Below are 25,463 nucleotides of genomic sequence, written 5' to 3' on the forward strand. Positions count from 1 at the left end.
ATATCTCACATTTGTTAATAAAATTTTGAATATAATTTTTCATGTTGGGCCAATAGTATTTTCTTCTTATCTTATCGTACGTTTCTTGTATACCTCTGTGATTCGTTTTTCCAATATGATAATTATCAATAGTTTCTATTCTGTCATCTTCATGTGTTACATCAAGTACTTTAACTTTACATCGTACAAGTATGAGTTTTGAAAATTTAAAATTTTTGGCAATCACTGAAGCAAATCTTTCATAGAATTCATTTTCAAAATACAAGCTATATCTAACATTAGGCACTAAATATTCTTTCACGAAGTCAATCACATTTTTATCGAAATTATTCTCAGATATCTCTACTATCATTCTTGTTTTACTATCAAATATTTTATGAATAGTGACTTTCTTTGGGTTATTGCTCAAAAGCTTCAATATGACTTGGTTTTTAGCATAGTTAACTGGGTCATCTGAAACTGGTATTTCTACTGATGTGTTACTTTCGTAATTAGAATGTTGCGTATGAGAATTATTTTCTATGAACTCATCTTCAGCAGGACCTATGAAATCTGGTTCATCATTTTCGAATCCTTGAAAAAGGGTTTCGTTTTCGAATCCTCGAAAAGGGGTTTCGTTTTCAAATCCTCTAAATGGAGCTTCATTTTCTAATCTTTGAAATAACGTTTCGTTATCATCCACGTTAGCTATCATAGATTGTGCATCCTCGTTAGGTATGATATTCACTACATTTTCAATGGCTTCATTTATAATCGCATCAATATCACTGAATAATCTGGGTGAGTTATGGTTGTGTGTGTTATTATTATTCAACTGAATTCGGGAAAGGCATCTGCGTTTTGATTTGCTGTTCCTTTTTTATAACATATGTCATAATCAAATTCTTCTAATTTCAGTCTCCATCTTAATAATTTTGAATTCGGTTCTTTCATAGAAAATAACCATTGTAGGGATTTGTGGTCAGTGAATATTTTGAATTTTCTACCATAGAGATAGGGGCGGAAGTACTTGGTAGCCCAAACTATCGCTAAAAGTTCTTTTTCAATAGTTGAATAGTTCATTTCAGTTTTGTTGAGGGTTCTACTTGCATATGCACAAGGCAAATCAGCACTGTCTTTGTTCTGACTAAGAACTGCCCCAATAGCTATATTGCTAGCATCTGTTGTAAGGTTGAATTGTTTTTCAAAATCAGGATACTGAAGGATTGGTTCGTTAGTAAGGATATTCTTACAAGTTTCAAAACACTTAATGTACTCTGGGTCCTGTATATCTATTTTAGCATTTCTTTTCAAACATTTAATTAGAGGTTTTGTTAAATGAGCAAAGTTGTTAATGAATTTTCGATAGTATCCTAGAAGTCCAAGAAATCCTTTTATCTCTTCCGTTGTTTTAGGGATAGGATATCTTTTTATCGCTTCGACTTTGTCAGGATTTGGTTTAACTCCGTTTGGTGTCACTAAGTGTCCGAGAAAACTAACTTCTTTACGTAAAAATTCTGTTTTATCAAGTTGTACTTTGAAGTTGGATTGTCTTAACCTTTCAAATACTTGTCTTAGTCGATCAATGTGTTCTTCTAAACTAGTTGAATAAATAATAATGTCATCTAAATATACTAAACACAATTCATTTTGGAGTCCTCTTAGTATGCTATTCATAGCTTTTTGGAAAGTGGGTGGACCGTTTTTGAGACCGAAGGGCATTCGTAAAAATTCGTAATGACCCGTGTCTGTAGAGAATGCAGTTTTTTCAATACTGATAGGATCCATTTCTATCTGATGGAAACCATAGAATAAGTCTAGGGTAGTGAAATACTGTGCTCTTCCTAATTTATCTAGAATATCCGTTATATTAGGAAGTGGGAATTTATCGTCTACAGTCTTAGAATTCAAACCGCGATAATCAATTACAACTCTTTTTACCAGAAGCATCTTGTTTCTTTGGAATGACCCATATTGGTGAATTCCAAGGTGAATTGGAGGGTTGAATTATTTTTTGTTCCAACATTTCATCAATCTGTCGATTTACTTCAGTTCTATAGATTTCAGGGTAGCGATAACTTCTTGTATAGACCGGGATTTCGTCGGTGGTTCTTATGATATGCTTTATTTCATTTGTGAAAGTCAAAGGATTTCCATCAATGTGAAATATATCTGAGTAATCTTTAATCACCTGTAGAATAGCTTGCTCTTCTTCGGCATTCATATGATTGGTTCTAATTTTTGATAGATCGATTTTGTTAGTTTTGTGATTGAGTAGATTCAAATTATTGCATGCATTATGATTACGTAACTCACTTGGATTAATACAATTATAGTTTTCAAGCGATTCGACTGACATTGGTTTGTGAATGGTAAATTTCTTGTCTGACGTAGTGGGGTTCAAAATAGAACAATAGGCTTTGTTTTCTTTCACTTTCACTAGACACTGAGGAATTCCAAGTCCGGAAATGTTTTTGTATGATACTATAGCTTCACCTTCATTCATATTTTCAATTGGAATTTCTATAATGGATTGAGTTCTAGCTTGTATCAGAAATGATTTTATTAGTGTCATTTGATTTTTGGTAGGGTTCGTTGACTTCACTTTTGAATAATTTTCTTCAGCGTTAAAATAATAAATAGGTAGTTTCATTCCATAGAAATCAATACTGTCATTAATAAAATCCAAATTTATTTTGAGTTTTTTCATATTGTCAAGTCCGAGAAGAAGGTCAAAGTTTTTATGAAAATCAAAAAGATAGAACGTGTGTTTCGAATTCCCTAATAAATAAATCTTTGTACTGTATTTCTCTTGTGAAATACCATGCGCTGTTGCTACTTCAAAAGGGTCTTCTATCAAGTTTTCTTTGTAACATTCCATACCTATGAAGTTATTCACGAATGACCTAGTGCTTCCTGTGTCCATTAGAACTCTAAATCTTGTTTTAGGATCAATGAAGTAGGGAAGTTCATTTTTGTCATCTTGTAAGTTCATAATTTAAAATTTCTTTCGAGGATCGTATCCTATAAAAAACACTCTGATTCGGTTTGTTCGGCTGGCTGGAAATACGTTTCATTTTCGTTTTCAACGGAGAGCTGTTTGAATTCGTCTGATAATTCTTTCTGAGCGGTTTCTCCGAAATTATTATCAAACTCATCATTTTGCATTTCGTCAATTGGTCGACCTGTCATTTGAAACAGTCTTGGTCTTTTTTGGGGACGATTGTTGATTGAGGAAATGCTCATTGGCGTTGGTTGATACGAATTTTTGGGTCTTGGTTGGTTGTAGTTTGGATTTTGAGCTCTTGGCTGAATTTGTGTTGAAATACTGTGGTTTGGGTTGATTGTTTTGAAAATGTTGTTGAGGTCTGTTCATGTGTTGATTTTTGTTTTGAAAGAATTGACCTTTCTGATTTTGAGTGTGATAGAACTGTTGTCTCTGAGGATAGTTTTGCATTTGATAGCTGGGATTACTTTTGTGTTGGATTTGAGTGTTAGGCTTTTTCAAATTAGAGTGGTCTTGAAAGAAACCAAATTTGAACTGAAAGTCGTTGTTTAGAGCACTGTCCAACGAACTGGGATTTTTGGTTCTCATGAGAGACCCGAGAGGCTCTCTTAATCCTCTTAGCAATACTCTTAAGTGCTAATCCATTTACATACTGACACATGACTTCTGATATTGTAGGTTGTTTGTTTCGGAAATACGAGATCTGTAAATTCAGAGGTTTTTGGATTCGTTCATAGAATGAAAAGGGTGATTCACCTGATTCTTGTTTTAGTTCAGCCATTTCAAGATTGAGAGTAAAGCAATCTCTCTTGTCCATGTAACTATTGATCAAAACTTTTCTTACGTCAGGCCATGCATAAGTGTTAGAACTTGTAACAATGTGAAGGGCTGGGCTTTTAATACGGGCAAGAATAGTAGAATACAAGTATTCGTTTTGGAAATCATCTGGATTGGCAGTTACGTAAAATTTTGCTACAAGTTTGTCACAAATTGAAATAAAACGATTTAGCATAGTAGGCTCTCCTGAATAATCAGGGATCATGTCCAAGAATTCTTTCTTAAGGGTAGGTACAGTTTGGGGATTGGTTGCTTTATCATTGTTGGAATTCATGGCCCTTAGTTATAGATAAAATTACAAGAAAAAGAAATACGAAAATAGTAAGTAAAATTAATATTATCCAAGTTTGTAAATCACAAAAGTTTGTTACTCACAATACTAAAATCGAGTTCATCTTGTCACAGTCCCGGGTTGAAAGTCTCCAAAGATGGAAGTCCTTAGAAGTTGAAGTCCGTAGTAGTCCTTAGAAGTTGAAGTCCGTAGTAGTCCTTAGAAGTTGAAGTCCGTGGTAGTCCTTAGAAGTTGAAAGTCTGTTGCTTTTTCTTGATTCAATTTGTAGATGAAATACGGTATTGTTAACACTTTACTATACTGTTCACTTATTTTATAACTTTTCACACTTGTCCCGATATTAGGTGACTGAGTAGGAATATAATTTTGCAAATAACACTCACGAATTTTAATAATATAATAGTTCACCAACTTATTCAATTTGATACGAAGTTATTTTGATGATTGTTCACTTATTTAAGTCCCGATGTTAGGTGACTGATACAACTTTTTTGTAAGTTCATGAACACTTCATTAACGGTTAAAACCGAAAAACCAAATTCTCGTTTTTGAAGTGTCCTACCGACTGCGCCAGTTAAGATTGCGATTAATCAAATAGTCTTTTTAAAAAATGAATTTATTTGTTAACCACATATTACAATAATTTTATATCTCGCGATAGAGCTCCATCCGCTATGGCCGCTAGCTTGGAACTGACTACTAAATACAATGTTACCTTCCACTACAACTATGCTACATCAACAATAATGGAATGAGGAGTGCTGACTATATAAGTAATCAGCTATATAACTTATATATATATATTAAATGTTCAATAAAAATGGAGAATAAATTCCATTCAAGTTCAATTCTACAATTCCTTTCTCCAATTTTAGTCTAATTCTTTTTTGATTTCTAATTTTAAATCTCCTCTTTTCTATCAATTTATAAGCTACACCTTTCCTTATTCATAACTCACTCAAATCTTGAATATCCCGTTTGTAACCGCCCCCTAAATACCCCATAATGTCCCCTGATTCTGTATCCTTTTTTCTCTCCATCCGTCTGCACCGCGTAATCTGTGGTCTCTGCTGCTACAATTAAGTCTCCTTGCATACTCTGTGGTCACACGACCGTTGGATTCAAATCTGCAGTCTTCTCGGTTGAGAAAGGAGACACAGTCTCCGAAAATTTTCCCCATTTCTAATGTAAGTTTTCAAGTGTTTTCAATCTATTTATATTGTGTCTCCTGTTTTAATTTATATTACAAACTTTAAAGTGTATTCTGTTATGTGCTATATATTATATATTATATATAATTATAATAAAAATCAAAGCATTCTATTACAAACATACAATTTTAATCAGAATTATCAAAAATATACATAAATAATAACCAATAAAATTTTCAGGTACAAATTTCACGTTCAACGATTATATATCACATTATGTAAGGCCACATGCTAATACGTTCACCTTTCAATTTTGTTCAAAAATGTTATTAGATTATTAGAGATTTGTTTCAACATATAAGGCTGCTATTATCATAGACATTTTTACTAATTTGATTCAGTGTCCGTGAGTGTAAGCATATTCGAAGAATTGATATCAAAGTTGATCTTATCAAACCAATTGTTGGCAGACTTATCATCGGCTACAGGTAAGTTGATCCAATTGTTAGCACACTTATCATCGGTTGTGGGTAGGTTTTGCGTGGACAGCGACAAACGCAATTTGCTCTGTTTACGCATCTCTTCGAAAAGGTTTTTGACACTTTTCTTGATGCCGTCGGTTTTGACGTCGACCGGATGTAGATGGCTGATTCGCCGCCAGGATTCGTCGTCTTCGGCGGCTGGAGAGATGCTGGTCACGGGCGAAGAACACCTGGCCACTTTCTTGAGGTCACGATTCGCGCGATCCGCCACCAGGCAACCCTCGTCACTCCACGTCAACACTGAAATATCGTTGAGCATGTCAACCGGTTTCAGGGTCTTGTTTTGGTCAACAGCTATGCACACGTCATTCATTTCCTCGCGTTGGAAAGTCCTCAGTTGGCTTTTGATCAGGGTTTTGATTTCTCTGAAAAACATAGAAAGCAAGAAGCATTACTTCTAATTTCTATGCTATAGTGAAACTGATATCACGTAATGTGGAGCTCTACACTTCATACTGAAATTAAGGTTTCTTGACTTCATTATGCATCATATAAAATCATCGATAACTCATTTATTCCCTTAATTCACAATAACCCTACTGTAAAATCATTGTTTCCATAAGGATTTACTTCAAATCAACGAATCTCCATTGTTCTGTAATTAAAGTAAACTTGAGAATTGATGTTGAGAGTAGTTACAGAAATTTCATTTTTATTATTCAAGTGTCGGTAGTATTGAATTCATCATAGAGAAGGTTTATTTCATAACATTGAAATAGTAAAAGTGAGTATGATAATACGGTTGGGGAATAATCTCACCTTGCAGCAGGTCACACCAATACAAAAAATCAATTATGCATTTTCCCAAATACCACTTACACATTCTAATATCAACGAAATATGATCAAAACTTGGAAAATAAAAGTCATATAACTTAACTACAATACTACACTGGATCGACTAGGACCTGCTATTCAGTAAAATAAAAAAGCCAAATATTTGTTTTTCCAAATACTGGAGAATACAAACTTTTCATTAAAATTAAACCTTCATTGTAATTTCTTGAGCGGGGTTCATACCGGCGCGTTATTTTCCCAGGCGATATGTTGCCGACGAAATATCGACAACAAGATAAAACGCACGTGGGTTCATACAGCAAGCAATAAAAATTAGGAATGTGGAGGGAGCAGTGAGTCATTAGTTTTGAATTCTGAACATGTTTGCGACTTCAGTCACAAGTATGAACTCAAGTCAGCATTCGCTTAATGAGGAGCATGGATGTTATTAATAGAGCATGCTAACAGTTTATATTAACCTCAAAAAATCGCAAGGACAAAATCACTAGGACCGACGGCAAGCAGCACTCGACGCGATTTATCCTGTTCGTTCTGAGAAACTTAAAATCGCGCCGGTGTGAACCATTTTTATCGCCATCATTTACATTTCAAGTATTTGTCTGTGCATATCACGCGGGTGATATCGCCTGAGAAAATATTGTGCCGGTTTGAACCCCGTCTTATAATTCAGTTTAAAACTAGTAATTAGATGTCTAAGAACTTGTCAATAGAAATCTTATAACTTGAATTAGAAGCGATAGCAAGAACTGAGAAGGGACGGTGAATATTTTAATTCATTATTGTTAAAATAATTCATGCAACCCAACAAAATTATTTGCGAATAATGGTTGCGATCTAAAAAGAATGTATAGTTCATCACCTATTTTTATTTTTATTGATAGAAAAATATTGTTGAACGCTTTCATTAATAAACTTGAGAAGCCTGCCACAATTCAAATAATCAATCTATATGTTTTACAATACTAATCCAACCAAGTAATACTGTGATAGGAATATTTACTCACTCTAAGCTGGCTCTCAATTTGTCAATTTCCTTGTCCTTAACCTTCATTAGCACACTATTCTTTTCTTTTTCAAGAAACAAGTACTTCACTTCTTTCTGCAATTTCTTGTTCTCGTCTTTAACTTCCAGTAGTTGCTCGTTCAGTACTGTATTCAATGAGGAGAATTTGACTTTCATGTCATGAATCTTGCGTTTGACCTACAAAATTGATATTTTCGATGGAAAATAATAACATTAAAAACAAAGTTTATCAGAAAATTAGCAATTTCAAAGAATATTTGCCTGGAGGATAAGAGAATGTAAATTGTACCAGAAAATTATTTTAGCTTGATACTGTTAAGATTCAAAGTAATTTTAAGAAATGTACTGTATATCAATCTAGAGCTTTAGAACAAACTAAACAACTACAGTATATTATACACCAGCATATGAATTTGAACGAAGATTTATTACGTACAATGAATTATTGGAATGTATATCGGTAAAATTTCATTACAAGACTATACTGCTCTGTTGATGACTCCAGGTGATGAATGGGTTATCTCAATAGAGTAATACATTTGTTAGTTTGTGAGTTGTTTGCAAAGGATTCTGACATTAAGCAAGGATTAATGACATTAAAATAAATTGATGGTTATGGAAGTTTATTAATTTTCAAACAAACAATACAGTACATTTACTCAAAAAATCAGATATAGTGGTATTGACAACATCAACGTCTTATTCTTTCAAAACAATTCTAGAAATTTACGATGGATGCTTTTTATTTTAAAGAAACTGTCTCTTACCTCTTCATTTTTCTGCTTCTCTTCTTTCAATTCGGCGTCAAGTTTTCCCAGCCTCTTAATTTCTTTTTCAGCTGCAGCTAGGCTTTCCTTAGTTTTGGCCAATTCACTGAATAAATTACATAATTTTTGTGATTTGAAAAAAATATTAATAATAATAGCTTACATTGAAATGTATTAAATAGTTGACTGGACAGTTTTTAAACATGTTAAGAAATTGTACAGGAGCTATAAGAAGGCAATAATAATCTAGAATTGTTTGCAATTTATTTTTCTCTAACCTTTGTAGAACTTATTCAGGTTACTCCTTGGCTCAAGTGCAAGAAAAGTATTTACTTTTAGGTGTTTAGGTGAATAAAATTTCAATATTTTGTATTCCTATCACTTGTTCAGTATTTACTTGACCTGATCAGTATATACTGATAACTCAACTAATTTACTATACTCGTATTTCTCAAGTATTTACTGAAAATTAGGTACATAACATTTCCTTTTACTGAACGTTTTAAGTAAATACTGACGTTTTTCAAGTTTGTTCGGACCAGACTTGATAAAGAATTACTACTTATCATGGCAGCCTTCATGAATGTTCGAGAATTAAAAAACTACTCAGAAAGACGCAGTATCAGCCCTTGTAGATATAGATAACGTCTTTGATTTGAAGAAATACTACCATCCCCCCCAAAGAAGAAATAATATTTTTTAAACGTGATAATTTTTCCTGGAATTAATTTCCTTTGCCATATGCAAGTCAGTAAATGCATCAAATTGGTAAGACTTTGAATAAAATATTTATTTTATAACATAAAAAGTTACATTTTCTATTCTGATTGTAGAGGGAGCTCGAAAACCGAATACATTGGCTATATTGATTATTATTTTCAATTTCAATTTATTATTCACAATACAAGATATAGCCTACTAAAAACAAATTTGTGAATATTTTCCCCACATAGACGAATCTGTGTGTGTGGGGTTGATATTATCATACCTATTCGGGAAGTCTTAACCTGTATTTATCTGATGTAGATAATTCAAGTTTGATCATTTTTAACATCATTTCGATAAAGCTGAAAAGCCAGCGAATTAGAAGAAAAATTTCAAATTTATGGCAAGATTTGAGGAAAAATTTAAAATTTTCATAAAACAGTCTCGTAGATCTTTATTTGAACTTGTCATTCTAGAACAAAAGAAAACGCGACAAAAAATGAATCTTACAAATCACCCGTCTTACTCTTTCAAATTTTCCCCAAAATCTGAAAATTTATGAGCGTATATATATAAAAATGAAATACGTTTTTAATTTTTACAAATTAGTAGACAAGCCATGTTTAGTAATTCCATTGCAACTAGTAAGTCGATTGAACATTCAATGTTTCTCCTCAAGAGTTCATTCTAGTAAAGCATATAAAATCATAAACAATCGTTAATTATGTGTCTTGTATAGTCCAGTCAAGGAAAGATTATAGAGGGAAAAGTTGGGAAGACAATTTTTGACCCCGCAGTTCTGCTAAGGTAGTAAGGAGGTAAACATATCAAAAGTCCCAACCTCTACCCACTGTGCTAAGGAGGTAGGGGTGGTTTAAAGGTACCATTCTTTGGTTTCTCGCATAAAACTAAAACTATGTATCCTAAGGACTAGACTGTCATTTAACAAATTGAAGCTTACATAATTTCCTACAATATTCATTTGACAACTTTCTCATATCTCTTCTAGTTTTCGAGATATCCGCTCTTGAAGGTATGACATTTTTGAAAAAAACACGTTTGCCACCAATTTTTTTCTATTTTTGTTCTTATAACTTTTTGAAAATCGATGGGAAAAATCCATGTTGATTATGAGCTTATAGAACATTAAATTCTCTTCAATTTGATGTATAATTTTACACTTACGAATTTCCCTACACCTTTTGCAGCAGCTTTAGTGTTGAGTGTGAAATGTCCATTTTCACAACAATAGACCAATTGACAAAGGAATTTTGAGAGAATGTTTTAAACATAATTTTTGACTTTGCAACTTTGTTGAGACTAGTTAGGAGGAGAACATATCAAGAGTCCCCATTCCTAACTCATGTGCTAAGGGGATGAAGGTGGTTTAAATATTGAATTTTTCAGCGTTATGCTTCCACGCTCATATCTTGAAAACAATGCGTTCAACCGACATAACTAACTATTTAAAAATGAAGCATGATAAATTCTCTACACTTTTTGTTTAGTATAATTTTGTGATATTATCAACAGTTCTCGAGATATTCGCTCTTGAAGGTGTGTAATTGTTAAAATAACAGGTTTTCATCCAATGTTTTGTTCTTTCAGTGCTTATAACTCTCCAACAATGCATCATGTAAACTGATGCTTATCGTAGGTTTGTAGAGCATTGAATTCTCTTTGAAATGGTGTAATTATTTCACTTTCACAAGTTTTCCTTTCATTGTTATAGCAGCTTCAATGTAGGGGGTGAATGTTTCATTGCTGCAACAAGTGTCAACTCAGCGGTTCCACACCTTCAACAGAGGGGCTCACTTTCGCTATGTTCACCTACTAACTAGTCCAAATTAAGCTGCAAAGTCAAAAACTGGGTCACAGACACCTCCTTCAGATGTCATTGTCAAACGATCAATTGTTGCAGCAATGAAAATTTCTCCCCCTACATTGTAGCTGCTATAACAATGAAAGGAAAGTGAAATAATACATCATTTCAAATAGAATTCAATGCTCTACACACCTACGATGAGCATCAGTTTACATGGTGCATTGTTGGAGAGTTATAAGCACTGAAAGAGCAAAACATTGGATAAAAACCTGTTATTTTAACAATTACACACCTTCAAGACCGAATATCTCGAGAACTGTTTATAATATCACAAAATTATACTAAACAAAAAGTGTAGAGAATTTATCAAGCTTCATTTTTAAATAGTTAGTTATGTCGGTTGAACGCATTGTTTTCAAGATATGAGCGTGGAAGCATAACGCTGGAAAATTCAATATTTAAACCACCTTCATCACCTGAGCACATGAGTTAGGAATGGGGACTTTTGATATGTTCTCCACCTAACTAATCTCAACAAAGCTGCAAAGTCAAAAATTATGTTTAAAACATTCTCTCAAAATTCCTTTGTCAATTGGTCTATTGTTGTGAAAATGGACATTTCACACTCAACACTAAAGCTGCTGCAAAAGGTGTAGGGAAATTCGTAAGTGTGAAATTATACATCAAATTGAAGAGAATTTAATGTTCTATAAGCTCCCAATTAACGGAATGACTTGAAATTTGGAACTTAAGGTCCTTCCCCTATAAGGAACCGACACGAACAATTTCGATCAAATTCAATTAAAGATGGCGGCTAAAATGCCAAAAACAGGGTTTTTCGCGATTTTCTCAAAAACGGCTCCAACGATTTTGATCAAATTTATACCTAAAATAGTCATTGATAAGCTCTATCAACTCCCACAAGTCTCATATCGTTAAAAATTCCAAGAGCTTCGCCTCATCTATGCAAAGTTTGATTTTAGATTTTCAATTATCAGGCTTCAGATAAAATTTAATCAAAAAATTCTAAGTGGAGAAGATTAAGCATGAAAATCTCTACAATTAATGTTCAGTAACATTTTCATCTACAATTTAAAATAAGCTCGAAATTCGAGAAAATGTTATTATTTCAATTGCAAACTGTTGGCAACTGTGGATTCTATTGAATCATTCACTATGAAGAGATAGCAGACTTCGTGTGTCTCCAGTGTTATTGTCTTGTCACCAGCTGTCTTGGATCTTTGAATAGTAGAGTTGAGATGCGCGTGAACACTAGCGTCAGGTGATAAATTTTCATAACGGCAAGGAAAGTTGTGTGAGTGTGCCACACCAGATTTTTATTTTAGAAGAATAAGTGTAAAGTATCATATACTGTACATTATATCATTTCCACTTTATACTAATAAAAATCTATTCATCCATCGTTTCTGACATGTCTTTTGAGTATTTATTCATTCAAAATTATTTTATCATTCTTATCATCCATTAAAAAAGTAATATTATTAGTTCAACTTCATTCTCTTCACAAAATTTGGACAAAAGAAGAATACCGTCTTAATTTATTTTATACTAAACAAAAATATTCAAATCTATTAAACAATATTTTAGAACATTGGATTTTTTTTATATTCGATTAAATATCAATCTCCGTTGCTAAACGTCAAGTCTGATTACCTACAACTATAAACAATTTATAAACTTTCAGTTTGGCTGCTGCTAATCAATAATAATCCTTTATTGTTAACTACTTTTCAACAGCTCTGTCACTTTCTTTAAAATGTACATAAAAAAGGAAACTGATTTCACTATCTGAGTTACTCTAAAGGTGCGTACAGATATACGCGCCGCGAACATAAGCAATTCACTTTTAATCAGCTGATGCCAAGCTTTTTATAATATAATAATAATAAATTCATTTATTCTTCCAATTTATACATTACACATAATCAGAAATTATGAATAGTACAGTTGATATATCACAACAACAATCTTGCACATTATAAAAATAAAGATAATAAAATAATACAATTACACATTGTACGAAGAAATCACAATAACTCATTTACATCAAAAGAAGAATAAATAATTTCAAGTACCCCGAGGACTAAAAGTCCTGTTTGGGGCACCATCATATTTTTAATTAAGAAAAAAAAGCAATGAATTATTTTGCCGAGTCGGAACTTGCATAATATCACAGGGTGAGGAATTTTAGTTTAGATAATACATGTATATTACTATTTTAATCTACTTTCCCTTCATTTGGAAAGAATAACCAACAATCAATGCACATTCCAAGCAATTAGCAGACTCATAAATTTTATTTTATAAATTTCCGTCCATAATAAATTATCAACATTATAGGAAAATAACTCATGTAGCTTGAATATTATCTTCACACAATTTCCAAGAGAGAAAGAAGACATTCATCCAATGAAACCCGCAAATTCATATCTATTCTACTCTTGAAAATAAACTCTCCACATAATTTTGTAATAGAAGCCAAGCTTTTACTTCATTTTAAAAATGTTTTTTATTATTGATTTGCTTCCAATTCAAACATTACACATAATCAGAAATTATGAATAGTACAGTTGATATATCACAACAACAATCTTCTTTTCTGTAAAATCTTCGTTTCTGTAAAAATACAGATATAGTCAGCTGATTAAAAGTGAATTGCTCATGTTCGCGGCGCGTATATCTGTACGCACCATAAGGATATAATAGTCTTCGTAGTATCATCCGTAAAATGTACGGTGATGCATCGATGTTTACCTTTACCGTTCGATGTTTTTCACTTATCGATGTTAAGGTGAAAAAAACATCGATGTTTTGTCTTTCGATACCCATACCTAATATAATATACTATGATAAATAAATACAATTTTAATAGCTGTAATAGAAAAAAATGGATGAAATACCCCTACAAAGACTATAAATCTGTGTGAAGGGGTCAGTTCCGATCAGCCTATCGAGGCCTATAGTTTGTGTAAAATAAGTTGAGACTTGGCCCTCCATCCGAAAAAATTACAGGGTTGCCAAATCGTGTAAAATTGCAACTTTCTAAAATTTTCAATTAAACGTCAGAATTGGATGTAGAATATCATCCCCGATATCCTAGTAGTCCCAAAAAAGTTTCAGGGTTGAAGGATTAAAAGGAAATTTTACTTTTATGATTAAATCGGAAACATCGCGAAGATTTGTTTTTCTTTTGAATATTACTTCTCTCAGAATCATAGGGCGTCGTAATGCATAATAATTTCATATCAAAATAGCGGGGAGAATGTCTCCTTTCTTTTGATGTCTGGATCATTTTTATCCGACTTATAGTTATTTTTTAATTAATGATTATGTTCGTCAATGTCGAGACATTTCGAGCAGAAAATATGAAATTTTCGAAATGCTAGAAACCTTTTTGTTTCAAAAGATAAGTAGGTGGTGGAAGCGAGAAAGTTTCTCACAAATAATTGAAATTATTTTTCCAATAGTCAAAAGTAGTTGGAAGATCGTATATTGGTCTCCAAGGAATTTTAAAGTTAGGAGAGCGGCTGCATGGTATGCATTGTGTACCAAATTGTATGCTGAAGGCTGGCAATTTACTAGATATTTGACTGAATTATTTCAAACGCAAGCAGCTGATTGCCTCTAGAAGGGCTGCAATGAAACACTGCTTGGATTATTCGAGGCGAGGTTGTCATTTTTACTTTCCTTGCCCTATTACCATAGGTAAGGAAAGTATTGCTTTCCGAAAAAAATTAGGTACCCAAATTTCTATACGTTTCAAGGTCCCCTGAGTCCAAAAAAGTGTTTTTTGGGTATTGGTCTGTATATATATATATATATATAATATATATATATATATATATATATAATATATATATATATATATGTGTGTGTGTGTGTGTGTGTGTGTGTGTGTGTGTATATGAGTGTATGTGCGTCTTTGTACACGATATCTCATCTCCCAATTAACGGAATGACTTGAAATTTGGAACGTAAGGTCCTTACAATATAAGGATCTGACACGAACAATTTTCGATCAAATGCGATACAAGATGGCGGCTAAAATGGCGAAAATGTTGTAAAAACAGGGGTTTTCGGGATTTTCTCGAAAACGGCTCCAACGATTTTGATTAAAGTTATACCTGAAATAGTCATTGATAATTTCTATCAACTGCCACCAATCCCATATCTGTAAAAATTTCAGGAGCTCCGCCCCATCTATGCAAAGTTTGATTTTAGATTCTCAATTATCAGGCTTCAGATACAATTTAAACAGGACATTTCGAGTGGAATAGATTGAGCATGAGAATCTCTACAATTAATGTTCAGTAACATTTTCACCTAAAATTGAGAATAAGCTCGAAATTCGAGAAAATGTGATTATCCAATTGCAAACTGTTGGCAACTGTTGATTCTATTAAATGATTCACTATGAAGAGATTGCAGACCTCGTGGGTCTCCAGCGTTATTGCCCTGTCATCAGCTGGATCAAATCTTTGAACAGTAGACTTAAGCGTAAGTAGACACTAGCGTAAGGTGATCAATTTTCATAACGGCAAGGAAAGTTGTGTGAGTGCGCCACACCAGATTTTTACTATTTATAATCATGTATGTGGCTTGCAGTTGCTGAATTTTTCAATCGTTCTGTATTTTTTTGTTTTTGTTGATCCCAGCTATTGATAGCATATGGTGGCACACCATTCAGCCGCTATCCTTTACTTTGAAACTCCTGAGAGGCCAAAATAGTAGAGGCGCTCTTCCGACTACTTTTGACTATTGGAAAAATAATTTCAATTATTTGTGACAAACTTTCTCGCTTTCACCACATACTTATCTTTTGAAACAAAAAAGTTTCTAGCATGTCGAGAATTTTACGTTTTCTGCTCAAAATGTCTCGACATTGACGAACATAATCATTAATTAAAAAATAACTTTATGTCGGATGAAAATGATCCAGACACCAAAAGAAAGGAGACATTCTCCCCGTTAATTTGATATAAAATTATAACGCATTACGACGCCCCATGATTCTGAGAGAAGTGATATTTAAAATAAAAACAAATCTTCGCGATGTTTCCTATTTTATCATAAAAGTTAAATTTCCTTTTAATCCTTTAACCCTGAAACTTTTTTAGTACTACCAGGATATCGGGGATGATATTCTACATCCAATTCTGACGTTGAATTGGAAATTTTAGAGAGTTGCAATTTTACACGATTTGTCAACCCTGTAATTTCTTCGGATGGAGGGCCAAGTCTCAACTTATTTTACACAAGCTATAAATATTTTTACAGAATAAGCAATACAGATCAACTAAACGCTACTAGCTATACCGGTACTCTAAATAAAGATCTACGCATAACAAACTAAAATAAATAAAATTTTGGAATTAGCTTAAACTAGTATAGGTTCTAACTAGAATAGCATTTTAATGCAGAGAGTTTATGCAGAAACAATAAATGCCACTCAGTTGAAAAATCCAACATTCAAGTTTGGGAACATGTTGTTCCCTCATCCATACATCACTATTTTATTGAGTATCTTTTTAAACAGCTACAAACATACTCAACAAGAATTTATAGCTCAGTCAATAAAGGTTTATTCGATCCGAAAATTAAATAAAAGCTGAATCTCTCACCATCGATAGAACCCTCCCAGAGGGTCATTCTCCGAAAAGTCCCAAGAAATCCCCCTGGAGCTTTCACCCCTAACCACCCTCAAAGTTGAAAAATGCAGGTAATCACGGAAAATCAATTATCTCTGTAACCATTGATCGGAAACAGTTCTATTATACGTCATTCGATTTCTTACATTATGGACTACAATATTATTTATATTCATTTTTTTTTTTCAATAAAATTAACAGTTTTCTTGATAAAATAATATATATATATGAAAATTCAGGGAGTTTGCGATTTGATTTTTCTGTTTTCTTCGATTAACTTCGAAGAAAGTAATTTTAAAGAAAAATGAGCCAAATAATAAATGTAGCCACTCTCATTTCGAACCCATTGACGTATATTGTTATGTATTTGCGATTCGATTTGACGCCGTGGAAGGGGAAACAGCCGACGCGGTACGGCGCCGCTGACTCTCTTCGCCATAGTAAACAGTGAACAGGAAATCAATTATCTCTGTAACCATTGATCGAAAAAAAATCTATCATACGTCATTCGATTCGTTACTTAATGGACTACAATACTATTTGTATTCATTTTCTCGATAAAACAAACAGTTTTCTTAATAAAATAGCATATATGTAAAAATTTAGGGATTTTTCGATTTGATTTTTTTTTTGTTTTCTCCGATTAACTTCGAAGCAAGTAATCTTAAAGAAAATGAGGCAGATAATTAATGTAGCTACTTCCATTGCAAATCCATTGATGTATATTGCTATTCATTTGCGATTCAATTTGACGCTATGGAAGGGGAAACAGCCGACGTGGCTGACTCCCTTCACCATAGTAAACAGAATAGTAATGCTTTCTACATTGCATCTCATTTACACTATGGCGCTCGAAACAATTAATTTTATCTATTTTTTTGACATGCGCTGAATCTAGATTCTCACTTTTCAATACTCAAAATTATCATAATTTTCTCGATTTAACCACGCTGATGATAAAAACCAGGATTTCGTTGTCCGCTCACAGAATTTATTATATTAATTTGAAGTGTGCCTTGTCAATACGAGTCAGAGGTATCACAATATTATTTGATAACTCTTGTTTCGGATATTTATGTTTTTCAATGAAGTTTGATGATATATTACCGTATGTGTCCAACTCCTTCATCTTATCCTTATTTTGCGAAAAAAATTTAAACACTTGATAATGAATGGAATAAATATCATCAGATCATGTGAGCAAAGAAAATAAAAGGGTAGGCCTACCTGTGATACTATATGATAACACTGTATTCCTGATAAGTTGAAAATTTTCAAGCTGAAAGTTGATTAATTTTCTGCTCATTTGGTTTAAATATTAACAAATGTTACCAATATTATCACATACAGTGTGAACAAATTATTCTGAAGCTTTCTATTCTCACTGAACATGAAGAGGCAATACCAAGCCAGAATTCCAGTTCCGTTCACAATCATTATTATCAGAGCATTCAAATTGATGCTATTTAAATTCAACTATGGGATTATCCTCATCTCACAATTTCCCTATTTATCCTTATCATGATTTAGAATAAAGTAGTTTATGTCTATAATCACAAAAATGAATGTACAGTACCTATAATAAATATTACAAATAACAAAATTTCTAGTAATAAAGCAACTTTTTCTAGGTACGAATTTCAAGGCTCTCAAAATGACTTTTTCTCAATCAAAGGCAGAAATTCCAATGATTATCATAATAGTAATTCAATGAAAATTGATTATATTGTACATTGTTCAACTTAAGGTAAACTACATCCTTAAGGTAATCAACTAATTTAGGATTATCATGTTTATGAATTAAAGCGAGACTGAGATAAGAGATTAATCAAAATGAAATATAAAAATTATATGCAATGCATATTTCTGATCTACTCAAATTAAAAATGATAGTATCAAGCCGAAATGAATTGAGTAACTGAATCCCAAAGTGACTATCCACTGTTCAAATTGCACTGAGATTTCCTTTTGCTTCCAAATGGATTAAATTGCTCGACTCTTCAATGTAACAATTATTGTTAAAGACCAATGGAATGTGAACGTTATCCAGATAGCATTTAAATTTGAATTGTCAGATCATGAAATTCATAACAAACTAATTCTTGAGAGAATAGTGATGAATTGCAAACAGTGGTGCATGTAACATTGATACAAAGCGATACAATGAAAAACAACATCGATTAATTAATACTGGACTTATCCAATTCATATTACCGTACCTTTAAAGCTTATAAAATGTAAAACCGAAATTAATTTTCTCTACTGTAGCAAAACATCGATAGAAAATAAAGAAGAGCCCATTATAACCACAAAATACTTGTAATAGAATTCACCTGAACTAACTCACTTCAACCCTTCAACGATCACAATGAACTAGAATGGTATAAAACTATAAAATTGATTATCAGGTACATTTTTCAAATAACTTCACCCAACTTGATCTATGAATGCCAAGTCATGAGAAATAATGTTCAATACTTCAATAGATTTAATTTGAATGCTTCAACATATAAATAGAAATTGATATATTCGTTTGTGCCCGAATCAAAATTAATATCAATCACCATTAATCGACATCAAGAAAAGCTTCTGCCAACCTTGTAACTCCAGTATGATTCTGCTCATGCTTCATTTCGATTTATAAAGTTCTCATTAAGGCCCTTAATGCGAGTGGAGTTGAAGAATCGATGTGTTAACAAATGATAGAAGATGATGAATCATCTTTCAATTCATCTTATACGGTAGGATACTTTGTACTTGGTTCATGATTATTTACGAATTTTCCATCTCCAATGGACCGTACATCTGGTTTTCAATATTGAATATTCAATATTTTCTATCCTACTTGATCAACTTGTGATTACGAGGGCAGAATGTAAAACACTTTCATGATTTCCCTACTTTTTATGCGTGCTTACTCTTCCTTAATTTGTATGATTGCATGGCTTTCATCTTTAGAATCTACTGAATTTTCATATTGGACTGTTTAGATAATGTACATTCAACTAGTAAGAACGGAAGATGAGCTACTTTACCGAGAGAATCATAGAAAGTTTCAACTCAACAAGCCCAATGTATAATTTTTTGATGCCTCAGCCGTCATATATATTTTCCTTAACTGTAGGTATATCATCAACTTGGATGGAGAATATTAACTGTGTAAAACAGCAAACACTGCACGCTATGATTTTTCAGGAAATTATCAGTGTTAACATTATTGTAATCTATGATTCATCTCAGTTTTTGCCGTTCATAACTTATGATAAATTATAGCATAGAATTATGATCATAAACATATATACATTTATTATATTGTGTATAAGTATGAATATCTTATCGGTTGCAAACAATATCTCTGTCATAGAATGCATGATTAAGCACATATATAACAACAAAATGATGAGTTTATCATCACATTTCATTCAAAACATAGAGAGCAAGATGATGACGACCGTATTGTAATAATGGCTTTATAATTAATTCACGTAGAAAAATATTGATTTCCTGAACTGGCAATGAAAGCTGAATAAATTTGCTGTTATCTAATTGGTAAATCTCAAACATTTTAATATATAAAATTTAGATAACTAAAAAGTGTAAATTTAGTTTCAGCGCAGGTCAAAACAATAGACAAAATTGATTGTTTCGAGCGCAAATTGTGAATAAGTTGCTACTTAGAAAGCAGTACTATTTTACTGTTTACTATGGTGAAGAAGTCAGCCGCGCCGTACCGCTTCGGCTGTTTCCCCCCTTCCACAGCGTCAAATCGAATCGCAAATACATAACATGATACATCAATGGATTCGCAATGAAAGTGGCTACATTAATATTATTTGACTCATTCTTTAAAATTACTCTTAATTTATTACTTTATTGATTAAGTTAATCGGAGAAAACAAAAAAAAATCAAATCGAAAAAACCCCTAAATTTTTACATATAATATATTATTTTATCAAGGAAACTGTTTGTTTTATCGAGAAAATGAATACGACTAATATTTTAGTCCATAATGTAACGAATCGAATGACATATGAAAGATTTTTTCCGATTAATGGTTACAGAGATAATTGATTTCCAGTTTGCTGTTTACTATGGCTAAGAGTCAGCCGCGCCGTTCCGCGTCGACTGTTTCCCCTTCCACAGCGTCAAATCGAGTCGCAAATACATAACAATATACATCAATGGATTTGCAATAACAGTGGCTACATGAATTATTTGGCTCATTTTCCTTTAAAACTAGTTGTTTCGGAGTTAATCGAAGAAAACAAAAAAATCAAATCACAAACCCCCTAAATTTTTACATATATATTATTTTATCAAGAAAACTGATCATTTTATTAAAAAATGAATAGGACTAATATTGTAGTCCATAATTTAAGGGGAATTGAATGACGTATAATAGAACTGTTTTCCGATCGATGGTTACAGAGATAATTGATTTACCGTGATTACCTGCATTTTTCATGTTTTAAGTGGCTGGGGGGGGGGGAAGCTCCAAGGGGATTTCTTGGGACTTTTGGGAGAATGACCCTCTCGGAGGGTTCTATCAATGGTGGGAAATTCAGCTTTTATTTTATTTTCGGATCGAAACTGCTTTTTTGGGAAATTCAGCTTTTATTTTATTTTCGGATCGAAACTGCTTTTTTGACCTTCATTGACTGGGCTATTACTTGAAATAAACTATAAAGTGTACTTTTTAGAAACACTTTTTAAAGCTTAATCTAGCTTAACTCAAATACTGATTCCCATCAATATTTAATAAGTAAAAGTAAAAGGTTCTGTACGCATTTTCTAGTACCTTACTTGACTTATAAAACATTTACTGTATAAATGTTCATTTTACTTATAAACTGAATCAGTATTTACTTATCAGTAATCATCACAGTTGATGCATTTACCTCAATAAATTTTGTTTTTCTTCTTTCTGCTTCGTAATAGCAGTTTTCTCCATCACTCGGCACATGTCTTCTAGTTTATTACAAGCTTCTTCCAGTTTCTTCTGCAGTTCCTGACTTCCCTTATCAATGTCCATGTCCTGATAAAAAAAACATAATTGAATAAAATTGAGAACACAGTCATAATGAATAACAAAAATTTCATTGGATGCAGCAGGTCTTGACAAATTTGGCACCATAAAATAAAGCAAAATAAAGAAACAGTAGGTTATGCTTTTGCTCTTATATCTTATTCTTCATCCATTACCCACACTTGTGGGATCGATGGCGTCATTTCACAATAAAAGTCAAAAACACTCATTTATCAACTCTAATTTCTCTATGTTTGGACAACCCGAGATCAACTTTTTGATAGCAATACAGTATTAGTTCCAGTTGATGGAATCCCAACAGAACTGAATTCTTTGGTTCAGAGCCATACGCCTATATAATTGTCGAAATGATTAAACAGTATTAGTGTCAACAAGTGTCGGCCAGGTTGGTCCAGTGGTGAGGAGCGTCACAAACTTCGGTCTGCTAGCACCGCCTGGTTTGTGGGTTCGAATCCCGCCGATGGCATGGACGTTTGATAATCTCATCAATTCACCAACGCACTTTCCATTACCCACGCACAAAAAAAGCTAATGCGGGCATAATTCGCAATAGAGAAGAAATTTTTCAAATTACGTAAAACAATTAATCCCAGAGAAGTATTTATTATTGCTCTAATTTATGGCTGAAAGTTGACTTTGAAATAATTTTTCTTTTTTATGGTACTAAGAATAAGAACTCTTATATTGACTAATTTTAGAGTCTAGATTTTTTATTCATGATATCAAAGATGCTAAGAAAAATAATTCTTATGAACTTTGATGGTAATGCATTAGTGTGAGATGTAATGAATTAAATTACCTTTTCAGTTCGCTGCAGGATATTAAGGAAGAATTTCAAATCCTCCTTGCTTATTAAAGAATTGGAAGTATCTTTAGTGCCATTACTTTTAGATAATCGCCCAGCGGTATTTTCCATGTCACTGATAATTCTGGCCAAGTTTTCATCTTGAGCTGTAAAAAAAGGTGAAACCTTTTAAAAGATGAGTTTTTTACTTGAACTTTTGTCACAATATAAGTTATTTCTATCTTTGGAAAATTTGATTTAAACAAAGAGATCGTCTAATGAAACTATTCTCTATTTTTTTTTTTTAATAAGTTTTGTCTATAGAATGTTTCTATAGGCATAGACAAAAGGCAGACATATTAGTCTTGAGGTATTGCAATAAAACAAATTTTATTAAAAAGTGCTATTGGGAATAATAAAAACTAAATTATTTCAGATCAAATAAAACGAGTCAAGAAAGTCTTTCAAGATTTTAATATTTCCATTGTTGATTAACTAATTTTAATAAGTAAGTTAATAATATGGAAATGTTCCGAATTATTAAGGTCTACTTACTTGACTCAGATATTTTTCCTCTTAACTCTCTGATCAGAAAGTTGAGAGTTCTGACAGGATTCAAAAAAGCTAATCCATTTTCTCCTCCATTATTAATTTCATCCATAGTTAGAGGGTCCAGATTCTCCAAGTTGGTTGTAGAGTATTGCACACCACGTTCAACGAGTTCTATGGATTCACCACCAACTGACAAATCTGAGTTGGAAGATAAATATTCTTTCTTTTTACTAACTGCGAAAGAATGACCTGAATTGGTTTTTCTAACATCTCTGGCATCTCTTGTTACTGGTTTATTTGTCATCGGTCTGATATTTCTGCTCTGTTGGACACTTTTTGTTTGAGATAGCATTTGTGGAGGGTGTGCTCTGTTTGGAGTTGTCTGAGTCTTTTGTTTTGGGGTGCTCAATGGTAGTCTTCTCTGCTCTGGTTTAGGAAGATTCTGATCTTTCAAAATTTTACCCCAATTCTGCTCAGATTTTACGGAGGTAGGAGGCTTGGATCTTTTCATTTTGAAAACTGTATTTGGTACAGATTATGCCTCTATTTTCTTAAAAAATTTTCAAATTACACCAAAATTTTTCAATTCGATATAATTAAATTGTAGGTATATTTGTAGATATTAGTTAATGAAGTATTTTACTAGGTTACAGATTCTACTTTCTGAAATGGTCAAGCAGTCTTTGGTAAGTTACTTAATCTAATTTAGTTAGTCTAGTTCAATTGTAGTATTTCGTAGTTATTACTTAATTTTAACAGTTTAATTTACAACAAATCTATGCTATTTGATTATTCATAAAACGCAATAAATAATTGAAATTCAATCAGAAATATGAACCAGCATAACCTAAAAAGTTACACCTTGATATTGGCTCTTTATCCAGTTATCAACAAATGAGCAAATAATATAAAAATTAATTATGATGAGCCGGTTACTAGGTTTTAAAAACCATTTTGAAACTAACAATTTTACAGAAAATAAATATTTTACACAAATCAATTTTCTGCATTCCAACAATGATGATCTTGTTTACAATTTGAAAACACACACTTTGTCCACCGCCAACAAGATAACATTATTTTTTAGGAACGTTAATTATATTTATCAAAATTGAATGATTGAAGCTATAAATCACCTCCAAAAAATTTGAATTTTCTACTAAAAACGTGAAAATTATCAAATATTTATAAAGTATGAAAAATTATTTCAATTACGTCGGACGTCGGATTGATTGATTGATTGAGGTTAATTTTCGTCTGTGTCTATCAGTGAACTCTAATTTAACTGGAATGGACTAGCAACACAAAAAAAGTGAGGCAGCTGGTAAAGATAGGCAACCCGCATTGCTGTGGGATTCGTTCATTTTGTTACGCATTTGCTCTTATGGGAGAATGCATTGCACAGTCTCAATTTCTATTTTATTTCTATATTGTATGTCTTATTCCACGGAAGCATTATTTTTCCTTTATTAAGCAGTTCATTGTTAACTTTTTGAGAGCAAAAATAATGAAATAGGTTGAATATTAATAAAGAAAAGAATTTTTTTATTTGTGACTGCAGTAGTTTTAGTATTGTCAACTTTTCACAAGCATGGGAATGACTTTGGGCCAGATTTAAGAGAAGCGTATTATTTATTTATTTTTATTTATTTAACAAGGACAAATATAAACTGTCATGAAATGATTGGGAATAAAAAAACAGGCTCATAGTCCAATCTCATATTTTTCACAATAAAAATAGGTAAATAAAATAAATTATGATGATTCAATAACACAGGATTATTAAATTATGTAATGATAGCAATATACTAGGTATTCTGATAACATTTCAAATCAGTGTGGGAGTTTCAGAAATGATGCAAAGAAATCTATGAAGAAACATTATATCAATTGTATTATAATTATGACCATATGATAAGCAAACAGTAAAATATGCTAAATAATAATTATTTTATAATTATAAATTATATAAACAATAATACACATATAATAATAATAATAATAATAATAATGAGTTTCTGTTCATGGCGTAGTCATAAGTATGGCCACAAGTGAACAAGTCAAGAACATAAAAAACTGTCATAAGACAGGTCAAGAACAAAAATACACATCAAACACAAAAAGCAGCAAGCAGAAGTGGCAGCAAGACTAATGCAAGAAGTATCTACTTACAGTCTGAGGATCACAATCATAGAACTCCCTCATAGAATAGAAGGGGTTCTCCTGAAGGAAAGCCCTCAGTCTCCTCTTCAAGACTGTCTCTGGCAGAGTCCTGGCTGAAACTGGCAGCTTGTTCAAAATTTTAGCTGGCTGGTAGATGAGGCTGCTCTGGGTCCTCCCCAATCTACAATATGGCAGGTCCAGCCTCAGCCTGCCTCTGGTGCCATGATCATGCACATCACCCCTGGTAGGCAAAGTACGGACACTGTGGAATGCCTTTATAGCTGACCTGTAAATGTAAAAATTGAATACAGTGAGAATCTT

General features: G+C 32.5%; 1 protein-coding gene across 1 annotated transcript; it reads right to left on the reverse strand.

Moving 5' to 3' along the window:
* Positions 1 to 5,433: 5,433 nt before the first annotated feature.
* On the reverse strand, positions 5,434 to 24,249 carry LOC111058504. The gene is made up of 6 exons (XM_022346040.2): positions 22,983 to 24,249; positions 22,443 to 22,594; positions 21,495 to 21,631; positions 8,397 to 8,502; positions 7,610 to 7,806; positions 5,434 to 6,173 (listed from the first exon to the last, which is right to left on the reverse strand). The coding sequence occupies exons 1-6, from the start codon at positions 23,488 to 23,490 to the stop codon at positions 5,654 to 5,656; spliced, it is 1,620 nt and encodes a 539-aa protein (XP_022201732.2). The 5' UTR covers positions 23,491 to 24,249; the 3' UTR covers positions 5,434 to 5,653.
* Positions 24,250 to 25,463: the final 1,214 nt, after the last annotated feature.

Source organism: Nilaparvata lugens, chromosome 6, assembly GCF_014356525.2.
Source record: "Nilaparvata lugens isolate BPH chromosome 6, ASM1435652v1, whole genome shotgun sequence".
NCBI lineage: Eukaryota > Metazoa > Arthropoda > Insecta > Hemiptera > Delphacidae > Nilaparvata > Nilaparvata lugens.

Excerpts from the sequence above, each read along its gene's own strand:
- LOC111058504 (XM_022346040.2), bottom strand. The coding sequence starts at position 23,490 with ATGAAAAGATCCAAGCCTCCTACCTCCGTAAAATCTGAGCAGAATTGG. Across the intron at positions 21,632-22,442 it reads TCCTGCAGCGAACTGAAAAG|GACATGGACATTGATAAGGG; the intron begins GTAATTTAATTC and ends TTTTTTTATCAG. Across the intron at positions 8,503-21,494 it reads GAAAAACAAAATTTATTGAG|TGAATTGGCCAAAACTAAGG; the intron begins GTAAATGCATCA and ends TAATTTATTCAG.